General features: G+C 41.9%; 1 protein-coding gene across 4 annotated transcripts in view; it reads left to right on the top strand.

The window, feature by feature from the left end:
- The window catches only part of LOC135108358 (glutamate-gated chloride channel-like), a 64,320-nt gene that overhangs the window by 30,778 nt on the left and 20,105 nt on the right, over positions 1-13,437 (top strand). For 3 of the 4 annotated variants that reach the window (XM_064019272.1, XM_064019270.1, XM_064019271.1), the window contains exons 3-6: positions 7,795-7,862; positions 9,738-9,761; positions 11,867-11,938; positions 13,028-13,158. In XM_064019272.1, coding sequence (XP_063875342.1) covers positions 7,795-7,862; positions 9,738-9,761; positions 11,867-11,938; positions 13,028-13,158 — 295 coding nt within the window. Of the gene's footprint in view, positions 1-1,783; positions 1,900-7,794; positions 7,863-9,737; positions 9,762-11,866; positions 11,939-13,027; positions 13,159-13,437 lie in introns of all 4 variants that reach the window. The other variant, XM_064019273.1, reaches the window with a different exon arrangement.

Genomic DNA, 13,437 nt, shown 5'->3' with positions numbered 1-13,437 from the left:
CTCCTTATTTGTCTGTTCTGCTGTTATCTTTGTTCCTGTTCCCTCTTTCTCCTCCTCTCTCCCCTTCCTTCCTTCCTTCTTTCCTTCCCTCTAATGCATCCCTTCCATCCTCCTCATTTTCTACCACTTTGCCGTATCTCCGTCATTAATTAATTGCTTCCTCCCTTTTATTATCATCCTTTTACCTGACCATCTACCGTTCTCTGTCTCTTTCCTTTCTCCCTCCTTCTCATCTTCCTCTCTTTCTCTCTTCCTCTCTTTTAGCACAAGGGTATCTTCCTCATTTTCAGTTACTCAGTCTTTATCATCTTTATCTTCCTTCCTTCCTTCCTTCCTTCCTTCCTTCGTTTTCTTCTCTTATTTCCTTTCCTTCTTTTCTTCCATGCTTTTTATTCTTTCAACCCTTTTTTATCACTATATCCACCGTGCATATCTTTCTCCCTTTTTGTGAAGCTTTCGTTTAATCTTTATGTCCTCTCTTCCTTCCTTGCTCTCAACACTCCTCTTCCGTATTTTCTGTTTCATCCATCTTTCTGTTAGACATTTTTTTCATCATTCCAAAGTTCTATCTATCCTCTTCTCCTTTATTCCTTTCTTCATTTCTTCCTTCCTGCTTCCCTTCTTTCTTTCCTTTATTCTCTTCATCCTTCCTTCCTTTTTAAGATAATTCTTCCCTCTTTCTCATTTTCCTCCATCCATTCATGTTTTCCTCCTGTTAAGCTTTATTTCATTAATCCAGACTTCCGTTCATTCTTCCTTTCTTCCCTCCTTTCTTCCTTCTAATACAGCTTTCCTATTCTATTTCTTTTTCTCATTATCCTACACACATCCATGTCTTCCTCTCTCTGTTAAGCAGTCTTTCATTCACCTACCGCTTCCCTCCTTCCTTCCCTCCTTACCATTCTTTTCTTCCTTCCTTTTAATCTAACTTTTCCCTCCTCTTCATTTTCTAACGCCTTCCTTTCTTTTCACCTCTCCTTCCTTCTTCCCTTCCTTCCCTTTCCTTCCTTTCTTTTCATATAACTTTCCTCTTCCCCTTATTTCCTAGCACTCATCCATATCTTATTCTTGTAACAATTATCTCCTCCTCCTCCTCCTCTTCCTTCTCATTCTGTCACTTCCCTCCTCCCTCTTTTACCATTCCTTCCTCTCTCCCTCACTCATTTTTCTCCGCTCTCCAGCCAACGGGAGTCGCGGCGAGTCACGTGGAAGCGACCTTTCTCCAGGGACCAGGAACAATTTTCACTTAGGACGTTAGGGAAGCCGAGTAATGGCCAAGGGAGGAGGGAAGGAGAAGGAAGGACAGAGGGAAAGTAAAAGAAGCCTATGCTGTAAACCAACTTCGCTACGTAACTTGTTCACACTTGCTTCACTCACTCCCTCTCAACTTGGCTTGCTTTGTATCGCCTCCTGGTTTCCCTAGTTACTCTTATCGAAGGTGAAGTGAGGGAAGCGCAAAGATAGGAAAAAGTAATGGTGTACGAGTAAGTAGTAGTAGTGGTGGTAGTAGTAGTAGTAGTTGTAGTGTAAAGGATAGAAGGGGAGGAGGAGGGGAAAGAAAAGTGGCTGATGGGATACTGGTAAAAAGTGTGAGTAAAGAACCTCCTTGACTACACTATCTAAGGCAAATCCCAGCATGTGTATGTACAGGAGCAACAGCAGTAGTATTATCCAGTATTTTCATCAACGTTTCAGCATTTTCTTTCCCTTCCCTAGTCGCACCTGAGGGTAAAGTTAAGCCCTCCGTGTTCTTCTCACTCTCCGGCACATCTCCACTTCTCAGCTGGTGATGGCGAGCCGTGAATGGTGCTCTGATTACCTTTCTGGATTGAATGGCGACCGTCACCGAACTCACCGTGCTGTGGGGACGATCCAAGCTGCGGGGTGGAGGGCCGCCTGGTGAGGGGCGCCGCGGGGAGTGCCGGGTGATTCTGTGCTCCTCGTTTACTGGGCGGGGTTGTAGTGTAGCAGGGAGACTAACCACTGCTGCTGCTAATAATAATAATAATAATAATAATAATAATAATAATAATAATAATTTTACTATTACTACTATTACAGGTGTTTTTGTTACTGCTGCTGCTGTTGTTGCTACTGTTACTACTTCTGTTACTGCTACTGTTACTGCTATTATTATTATTATTATTATTATTATTATTATTATTATTATTATTATTATTATTATTATTATTATTATCATCATCATCAACATTATTATTGCTGGTGGTGGTGGGGTTCAGTCAGGCTTCTGAGTCCAGGCCGGAGTCTTCACAGTTCACAAGTTGACAGGTGGTGTCACTGTTATCCTGTCCATCTCACCAATGCGAAAGTTAACCTGTCACTTTCACTCTTTTACTCGTATCTCTTTCAATGGCAAGCTTTGGAACTCTGCCTATTTATTTATTTTTTTTCTCTCTCTTTCTCTCTTTCTCTTCTTCCTCTGATTCCAACTGTATCAAGAGAAGAGTATCAACCTATCGCCTGAACTAAATTGTCCTACACATTAGAAACCTTTTCCTGTTTTCAGGGGAGGTGGTTTAGTTTGGCGGTTTCATTTCTCTCTCCATTTCTTTGATTTTGGCAGGCCTTCTCACTTGAAGAAAACAAACACACTGCTAATGCTAATACAACATTAACAAACAGCAACAAAAACAATGACTACTACTACTACTACTATAGCTACTACTACTACTACTACTACAGCTACCGTAACGCCTCGTGTTTTGAGACACTGAAAGATTGATCGAGAGGGGGGCAAGGTGAGGTAGCAGGCGGGCATTGAACCCTGGCTACCGGCGATAACACGATTCCTTCTTGTTACCGACCAGACCTTAGATGATCACTTCGCCCCTGAGGGATTGCGTTCCGTCATGACTGTCTTGCTTCAATATTGCCATTCCTGCTACTACTACTACTACTACTACTGCTACTACTACTACTATTGCTGCTGCTGTTGCTGTTGCTGTTGTTGCTGCTGCTGCTGATCTTGCTGTAGCTGTTACTATTGCTCCACTTCTTTTCTTTTCTTCTTCTCCTTCTTTTTCTTTTTTATTTTGTCTTCTTCTTCTTCTTCTTCTTCTTCTTCTTCTTCTTCTTCTTCTTCTTCTTCTTCTTCTTCTTCTTCTTCTTCTTCTTCTTCTTCTTCTTCTTCTTCTTCTTCTTCTTCTTCTTCTTCTTCTTCTTCTTCTTCTTCTTCTTCTTCTTCTTCTTCTTCTTCTTCTTCTTCTTCTTCTTCTTCTTCTTCTTCTTCTTCTTCTTCTTCTTCTTCTCCGTTTCCATTTCATCTTTTACTACTACTACTACTACTACTAATACTACTACTACTACTACTACTACTCGGCTTCTATTCCCCGTGGATGCACAGAAGTGGCCCATTGCATATTGATTACCAGATGGCTGTGTCAGATTTCTCCTATAGCGTTGGCGGTGATGGCGTTAGTGCTAGTGGTGGTGGTAGTAGAAGTGGTGGTGGTGGGTGTGGTTGCTTTGGTGTTGTAGTGGTGTAATGGCGTATTGTGGTGTATCGTGATGATGATAATGTTATTCCTTTTAATCATGGTGTTGGTGGTAGTAGTAGTAGTAGTAGTAGCAGCAGCAGTGTTCCTTGTCATCATTGTGGTAGTTTTATCCTCATGCTGAAACTGAAATTTTAAGGGAAAAAAATCAAAAGAGTCATAAAAAGCTGCATTAATTTCCCGCACATTTTCCAATTCATGCATTTGTCAGCCAGCCATGATACATTTAGCACACCGCTCTTCACCTGAAAGAGGAAAATTAACCCCAGTGCAAAATTAAGAAATTAATATGATATGAACGAAATTTTTCATAGTACTGTTGTATTTAAAAATGCGTTCCTTCCTGCATCGAAGTATTATTTGTTTATATGTATGATTATTTTTATTTTCGAAGTATTTAATAACAAAATGTGTTCACTCCCTTTTCTTCTTAGCGGGGAGATTATTCTTTCAGTTTTCAGTTTGTATCTTTGAGGACAGTGTTGTGTGGATACGCTCTCTGGTGCATCCTGTGGAGTGGAAAAAGTGTGTAGATGCTTGTGGATGCTTGTAAAAACTCCACACATTGCTTCTGGTACTGCTAATTGTTTCGTGTCGCAGTGAAAGGGTTAAGGCGGAATATACAGGGGGATATTTCAAGGACGGGTGTATAGTTACGTTGTGCACTCCCCCACGCATCACCAGGGAAGGCGTGCATGTGGTGGAGCATTTACTGCACACCCCTTCACGCTATCTTGCAGCGCCGAGACTTAAACAATGTAAAAATCTTGGTGTTCTGTTTCATCTTTGCCGCCGTCTATTTGTGGATACCTTTCATGCACTCTGGTATTCGTCTTATTGCTGTTTCATTATTGTTTTCGTCTCATGCACATTTCAAGGTCACATTCCGGTAACAATATGAACAACATGAATAATAAAAATAAGCAGAAAAGATGGAAAGATAATGAAGGGAAAGAAATATTATGTTGGCACTCTTTCGTGTGTGTGTATGTGTGAAAGAGAGAGAGAGAGAGAGAGAGAGAGAGAGAGAGAGAGAGAGAGAGAGAGAGAGAGAGAGAGAGAGAGAGAGAGAGAGAGTGTGTGTGTGTGTGTGTGTGTGTGTGTTTGTGTTATGCTTCTACACCACAAGTCACGTTCTTGTCACCATAAGATAACAATTCTCCCAACACACACACACACACACACACACACACACACACCGCAATATGTAACCTTGAAATGCGCATGAGACGAAAACAATAATGAAATAGCAATAAGACGAATACCAGAATGCATGACAGTTATCCACAAATAGACGGCGGCAAAGATGAAACAGAACACCAAGATTTTTACATTGTTTAAGTCACGGCGCTGCAAGATAGCGTGAAAGGGTGTTCAGTAAATACCCCGCCACATGCACGTCTTCCTGGTGATGCGTGGTGGAGTGCACAACGTAACTATACACCCGTCCTTGAAAGTGAATATCCCCCTGTATATTCCGCCTTAACCCTTTCACTGCGACACGAAACAATTAGCGGCATCAGAAGCAATGCGTGGAGTCTTTACAAGCATCTACAGGAAATTTAGCGATGAAAAAGAATACATTTTGCAATTTCTTCCCAGTTCCAAGATTGGATGTGGCTGTAGAACAAGTAAAGATGTCTGAGAGTGATTGGTAATTAGAGAAAGGTATACCAAGTGGCAGTCAAAGGGTTAGAGTATTCCCCTTCCCCGGAGAAACAACAATAATAATAATAATAATAATAATAATAATAATAATAATAATAATAATAATATTCCTTACCTCCGTTATGAATTGTGTTGTGTTGCTTGAGGTTAAGTTGTGGAGGTTTATTATACGGTATACTAAGAGGAAAGTACTATAAATTTTCCCTCGTCCTGCAGGTGAATATCCCCATTATATTCCATCAGCAGTATCTCCCGACAAAATAATACCCCTTACCTCCATTATGAATTACATTAGGTTAGGTTAGAGTGTGGTGATGTATAAGAGTCTGTGTTGGGAAGAATATACCTCACGTGAATATTCCGCATCACATTCCATCAACAACACTTCCCCTGAAAAAAAAAAAAATATATATATATATATGTATCTTTCATCTCCATTATAAATTAGGTTACGTTAGGTAAGGTTTCGCTGTGGTGATTAATCATAGGAGGCAATTATTTTTCATGAATTCTTTGTGGATAGACTCTACAGATATGCGTAGATTATACTGTTTCACCAACTGTGCCTGTGATTGTGCTCTATAAGGACACGCGAATATGGAAACACTCACCATTTAATGCTTACACTCGTCTTACACCACGCATTTCCTTCTTATTTATGGTCAAAAGCCTGGCACTGTAACGTTGCATTTCTAACAAAACCCTTGTCAGTTGTAAGCTACCAGGTGAAGCAAATGAATACGATCTGTTATCCTACAGTTAATTAAGTAATGGGCTTGTGTGGAAATATAGCGTTAGCCTGTAGCACGTTAGAAAACAAGACTGGAACACACACACACACACACACACACACACCAGTCAGCAAATGAGAGCATCAGTCAGTGGCAGTGTTACCATGTTCTCGTGACATCAAGTTGCAGAATTACTGTGATAGACCTTGGTGGAGCAGAGCATAATGAAAGTGAAGCAGCTGACCTTTGTTTGAGTTTGCCTGGTGAACGTAGATTGGCAAGCTCCTCTCACATAATCCTTAAAAAAAAATAAATAAATAAATAAACAAAAGAATGAATAAATGCCTAATATGTAAATAAGCTGTAAACTTTTGATTCGTTTCCAGATATATTTAATAACTTTCACTCGGATAGAGGGAGGAACGAGTAAACCTTGTTGTAATGAAATATATACGCTTGCTTTCTCGGAGCTTGATGACCTAATGATGTTTATGTTCGTGTTTTCTCAAGTGAGTGATCGATGTGGAGGGAGAGGGAGATGTATCCAGGCAACCACAGAAAAGAAAAATCAATGTCTAGCAGAATATTGATTAGTGTGATGAAAGAAGGCATTATAGGCAGTGAAGTTTGCAACACACACACACACACACACACACACACACTCTCTCTCTCTCTCTCTCTCTCTCTCTCTCTCTCTCTCTCTCTCTCTCTCTCTCTCTCTCTCTCTCTCTCTCTCTCTCTCTGTGTCTGTGTCGTAATTAGCAAATGTATTTCACATCGCTTGCAAAAGATAAAGAGAAAAGTGCAATGTTTATGTTTATCCTTTTATATTCTCTCTCTCTCTCTCTCTCTCTCTCTCTCTCTCTCTCTCTCTCTCTCTCTCTCTCTCTCTCTCTCTCTCTCTCTCTCTCTCTCTCTCTCTCTGAAGGTGACATGGACGTCCCTAATCTTAATTATTTTTCGGCCAGGTATTTTTAACACCTTTTCCTCTTTCCTCCTCCTCCTGCTCCCTCTCTTCCTCCCTCCCTCCTTCCCTCCATTCCTACCTACCTCCTACTACTACCTTCCCCGTCTCTCCTTTCCATCACACCTTTCTTCCCTCCCTCCCTCCCTCCCTCTCACACGCTCTTTTCCTACTCTCATTCTCAAGATTCCTCTCTCCCTTCCTCTTTTTCTTTCTTCCTCTCTCCCTTCCCTCCCTTCTTTCCAGTTATACATTCCTAGTTGGTCTTCATGCTCTTCCACTCCTTTCATGATTCGCTCTTTGAACTTCCCTTCCTCCTCCTCCTCCTCTCCTCCTCGCCGCTTGATGTTGGTTCTTCCTTTGTGTTCCTTTATGCTCCTTCCTTCTCCCCCATCCCCATTCACTTTTCTGTTTCACTTTTACCTGTCTCTCGCTCTCCTCTCTGTGGGAAGTGGAAAGATAGATTAACTTGCAGACAAACAGGTAGACAGATAGATAAGTGGACAAGTAGCCCGAAAGAGAGAGAGAGAGAGAGAGAGAGAGAGAGAGAGAGAGAGAGAGAGAGAGAGAGAGAGAGAGAGAATCACCATGGAGACGGAGGAGGCGTGGGAGGGAAGGGGAGCAACGGAGGGTGAGATTGAGAGAGTGAGGGAGGTAGGCAGGGAGTGGGAGGGGAGGGAGGGAGAGGGAGAGGGAGAGGGAGGAAGGTAAAAGAGAGGTGAGGGACTGTTCAAGTACACACACACACACACACACACACACACACACGGTGGCGTAGTGAAACGGGCATTTTAAGTGACAGTTTGCTCTATACAATGTACTTATAAACTCTCTCTCTCTCTCTCTCTCTCTCTCTCTCTCTCTCTCTCTCTCTCTCTCTCTCTCTCTCTCTCTCTCTCTCTCGCTCTCTCTGCAGATGGGCGCGGCCTCCTGCTGGTACTCCTTCGTGGTGGCCATGGCGATCGTGTTGTCCTGCTGGCCTCAGTGAGTTACCTCTCTCTCTCTCTCTCTCTCTCTCTCTCTCTCTCTCTCTCTCTCTCTCTCTCTCTCTCTCTCTCTCTCTTTCTCTGTATTTGTGTCTGTCTTTCGCTTTCATTCCATCCGTTCATTTTCTACTTAATTTTGTCTTTCTTTCATTCACTCTCTCTATTTTATTTATTTTTTTTCCTTTCTAGAAATGTTTGTTCGTTTTCATATCGCCTGCATTTTACCGACTCTTTTATTTCCTCACCTGGTCTTTTTTTTCACGTTTGTTTGTTTTTTTCCATGCTGTCACTCATTCTTTCTTCCTTTTCATTCTGTCTGTTTTGTCCGTCTGGCTTTTAAACCTCGTCTGCCTGTCTGTCTGTTGTCTGTCTGTGCCTGTCTGTGTCTGTTTCTTTGTTTGTTTGCCTTGCGTATGTATGGATTTGCTTGTTTTATGCATCCTCTCTCTCTCTCTCTCTCTCTCTCTCTCTCTCTCTCTCTCTCTCTCTCTCTCTCTCTCTCTCTCTCTCTCTCTCTCTCTCTCTCTCTCTCTCTCGCTTAACTCTTTCTTCATCCATTTGTCTATTTCTTTATCTACTTATCTCTTTATGTCTGTTTATTTGTCCGTTTTTTGCATGTCTATCTGTCTGTCTGTATGTATGTGTGTCTGAGTATTAGTTTAGTTCTCTTGACTATCTATCTGCCTGTTATCTGTCCACCCTTCTATCTGTAAGTCTTTTGTTTTCTTTCAGCCTTTCTGCCTGTCTGTCTTCATATCGTTCTGCTCATATTTCTTTGTATCTCTTTTGTCTATCTGTCTATTTATTTACGTATGTGCAAGTGTATGTGTTTGTCTGTGTGTCCACTTCCCAGTTTTCGCTTTTTCTGGATATTTGAATGTATGGTATACCCTTCTCTTTCTTGTCCCTGCTGGTCTATTTATAAACCTGCTTGAATGCATCCCTGCCTCTCCTTCTGTCTGGCTTTCTGTGTATTTGTCTATCTTTATCTCTCCGTCTCTGCTTACACGTAAATATATCTAGTATTTGTCTCAGGCCGTGTGCGTGTTTTGAGCCGTCTGTGTGTGTGTTTTCCTGTCTTTCTGTTTACCTGCTTGCCCCTGTCTGTCTTGCTCTCTGTCTGCATGTCTGTCTCCTTATTTCACTTTCCGTGCCTCACTTTACATGTTCTTATTTCCATTCCTCTTACGTCCTCCCTCCTTTGTCTTCCTCACAGGTGCGCATCTCACTCTCTTATACTCTCTCTCTCTCTCTCTCTCTCTCTCTCTCTCTCTCTCTCTCTCTCTCTCTCTCTCTCTCTCTCTCTCTCTCTCTCTCTCTCTCTCTCTCTCTCTTGCTGCGTGTGAGATGTTTTAACTATAGCATCATTTATTATTATTATTATTAGTAGTAGTAGTAGTAGTTAGTAGTAGTAGTAGTAGTAGTAGTTGTTGTTGTTGTTGTTGTTGTAGCAGCAGTAGTAATAGTAATAATAGTAGTAGCAACAGTGGTAGTACCAGTAATAGTAGTAGTAGTAGTAGTAGTAGTAGTAGTAGTAGTAGTAGTAGTAGTAGGAGTTGTAGAAGTTGTTGTTACTATTCTTATTGTCATTGTTGTTGTACCATCCCAACCATAATCATCAATATTCCTCCTCCTCCTCCTCCTCCTCCTCCTCCTCCTCCTCCTCCTCCCTCCCTCCCTCCCTCCCTCCCTCCCTCCCTTCCTCCCCCTCATCACCATCACCTTTGTCGCAGCTCTAGGAATCATCCCTGGCATTGCATCCATTCCAGCCTGCCCTCCTGTTTTGAGATGGCATTATACTCAGCTGAAAGGCGACTTGCTACCCTCTCATGTCGCTCGTTAAGGTAGTAATACTTATCTTCTTTGTTGACAGGGCGGCGTCCTCGGAGCTGTACAGGTGAGTGAGTGAAGTCAGTTGCTGAGGTAGTAGTTTGTATTATAAGACTCTTTGCTTTCTCCCTCAAGACTGTTTTCAAATGCCACATAGGTGATTAGCCAGTTTCTCCAGTGTGTTTCTCCTGTTAATAACTTAGATATTTTGTTAATCTATCACTAGAACCGTTCAGTCATCCTTATAAACCAGTCTAACCTCAACTACAGCCTCCTGAAAGTTGTCTGGGTGTGGCGCAGAAGTGTCTAGATTATGTAATGGATGTGCAGATGGTGACAGTGGGAGGATATGTATGTGGTAATGTCTGTTTTGATGAAGCCTGCGAGGAAGGAAGGAATGAAGGAAGGAAGGAAGAGAGGAAGGAAGCGTGCAAGGTCAGTTTAGATGTCTTGGGAGTGTGTATACCCGTGGCCTGAGGGAGGGAGAATGCGTGTGAGTATCAATGCTGTGGGAATAGAGGCGAGGCGTGGGCAGGGGGTGTTTGTGTGGAGAGGGAAAGTTATTATGCTTGATTATGATACGGAATAGATGGATGAATGGCCACATGGTAAATAGATAGACATATAAAGGCAGAAGATGTATTATAAGAGTGAATGGACTGAGAGAGAGAGAGAGAGATGGTGGAAGGAGGCAAGAAAGTGGTGATGACTGGCGGTGGTGAGCGAAGCAGTGATGATGGTGGCTTAATATGTTTCCTTGAGCCCAGGGAGGTCCTGTTAATAAGTCCCGTCCTCTCATAACTCAGCAGGTGGAAGTAATAATATTTGATCGATCTCCTCTCAAACCAGCCGTGTGTGTCTCCCTTTCCACATCATTGGCCTGAGTAATAATGTTTGGCTGATGCATTATTCAGTCTCAAATACAAGCTGGAAATAAACCTAGTCCACCTTTTTTTCCCTTAACTTTTTATTTTCCCATTTTCGTCTCGGTGTATTGAGTATTTTGGAGAAAGTGATGATATTTTAGTTGCCGCATCGCTATCCAGTCTGAAATGCGAGCTGGAAATAGTCTCATTTCACTTGGGCGATTCCACTTGGTTGGGTAAAATAATGTTAATGTTTCATGGCAGTGTTTCTCTCAGCGTCGCGTATCATCAGAAAATAGAGGGACGGTGATCAGCGAGACCAGTCGACCTTGATTACTCAGCCGGTGACTTGTGCAACAAAGAGATGGACTTGCAACGCAGCTCGGGAGGTTAGGCAATGATGGGAAGCTTCTGTATCTCATCTTGCATTTGCTTGTGATAAATGTTCGCGAAAAGGAAATTACACGCTGTGTTCTTTGTTTGTACACAGAGAACGACTAATAAAAAGAAAAATGCGGACAGAAAGAGCACCATGATTAGTTTTTCCTTCTGATAAACGTTCGCGAAAAGGAAATCATGTGCTGTATTTTAGTTTGTACACAGAGTATGACTGGAAAAAAAGGAGGATGCGAAAGGGAATCGTATTAACCTAACCTGCCCTTATGATAAATGTTTACAAGAGGAAATTAGGTTCCAGTATTTTTGTTTATACACGGGAATGACTGATAAAAGAAAAAAAGAAAAATGCGAGAGAAAACTATCAGCATCATATTTTTTTTCTTTTTATTATGGTAAATATTTACAAAATTAAATTGGGTCCTGTATATTTTTCTTGTATACATAAAATGAATAATAAAGATGCGGAAAAGAAAAAAAAAGCTAATTATATTTCCATATGGTAAACGTTCAAAAAAATTTAGACCCCGTGCTTTTGTTTATACGACTGACGAAAAGAGGAAAACGCCAAAACAAACCGTATCAGGGTCAGCTTATGATACGATTAGCTTATGATAAATGTTTACTACGTACGTTTTTTTTCTTATACACAGAGAGCAGCTGATGAACGTGCGAAAAAAAAAACTATCAAATTTTCCTTATGATCAGCGTTCAGGAAAGGAAGTTAGACCGTCTTTTCTTTTTCTTTTCTTGTACACAGAGAATAACTAATAAAACACGGGAGAAAACCGTACTGACATCAACCTTCCTTATGATAAACATTTACAAAAAGGAATTTAGACTCTATTCTCTCGTACACAGACAATGACTGACACAACACTAACCTCTTTCCTTTCTCTTTGCCTTCCAGAAAATCCCACAGCGATAGCAACGGCGGCAGTAGCTACAAATATACTAATTACCACACCTATGATAACTACGGGTAAGGATTACGCCCACGCCCAGAGCAAGGCTGTAGAATGTAAACACTGCTGGGCTTGTGGGTGTGTGTGTTGAAGGGTGTGTGGGTGGAAGGGTGTTTGTGTATACCTATTAAAGCTTGTGTACGTAGCGGGTGTGTCTAAATCGAGGATGTGGTGAAAGCTGTGTGTTGTGTGTGTGTGTGTGTGTGTGTGTGTGTGTGTGTGTGTGTGTGTGTGTGTGTGTGTGTGTGTGTGTGTGTGTGTGTGTGTGTGTTTGTGTGTAGATTTATGTAGGTATATACTCGTGGTTTTTTTTTATTTATTTTATTTTATTTATTTATTTATTTATTAATTTATTTGTGTATGTGTGTGTGTGTGTGTGTGTGTACGTAAGATTATATTAAGAAGTTTAAGATTATTTTTATCACATACACATCCACACACACACACACACACACACACACACACACACACACACACACACACACACACACACACACACACACACACACACACACACACACACACACACACATGTAAAATATCGTTATTAATAAATTGTTCCTGATATGCAGTTTTATTCACCGTGTCCGCTGCATGTCACACACACACACACACACACACACACACACACACACACACACACACACACACACACACACACACACACACACACACACACACACACACACACATAGAAAAATATATTATTGGTTTTGTTGACGCACGCTGGTGAACGTTTGCTTTGTTTGCACGCCCCTGGAAACATTATGTACTGTTGATGAAGTACACAACCACGCACGCACGCACATTTATCATATATCAGATAAAAGAAGAAAAAAAGAGTGAACATCTGAATGACACCGAACTTAATGCATTTGGGAGTAAATAAATAATCTCTCCCTCCCTCTCTCTCTCTCTCTCTCTCTCTCTCTCTCTCTCTCTCTCTCTCTCTCTCTCTCTCTCTCTCTCTCTCTCTCTCTCTCTCTCTCTCTCTCTCTCTCTCTCTCTCTCTCCCCACCCCTACTCCTTCGCTACTCCACTCTCCCTCCTCCCTTCCTTCCTTACCCCACTCTTCCACCCACCCATCCCTCCCCCTCCCCCTTCAGCGTTGGGACCCGTCGAAGTCCAGCCACTCCTGCAACCAACCACCGCATGAGGGAGAAGAAGCTGCTGGACATTATCCTCGGAAACGGAACCTATGACAGGAAGATCCGCCCCTCCACCGTGGACGACAAGGGTGAGAGAGAGAGAGAGAGAGAGAGAGAGAGAGAGTTAAAAAGAGGGAAGGGGGAATAAGTCGCAGGGAAAGTATAGATGAAGAGATTGAGAATTAATTGGAAGGAGAGTGTGGAAAAGTGTGTGTTAGATAGAGTTGAGAGAGAGAGAGGCAAACTGTACACAGGAAGAGGAAAAAAAGAGAAAAGAGGAGGAATGCACGCAGTAGTGGCTGTGTGTGTGTGTGTGTGTGTGTGTGTGTGTGTGTAGGGAAGGAAAAATAGAGATATGGATGAAGGAC

The sequence above is a fragment of the Scylla paramamosain genome, chromosome 17 (assembly GCF_035594125.1).
Source record: "Scylla paramamosain isolate STU-SP2022 chromosome 17, ASM3559412v1, whole genome shotgun sequence".
Taxonomy (NCBI): Eukaryota; Metazoa; Arthropoda; class Malacostraca; order Decapoda; family Portunidae; genus Scylla; species Scylla paramamosain.
Note: the sequence above shows the minus strand (reverse complement) of the source record. Positions and strands in the feature narration are given on the sequence as shown.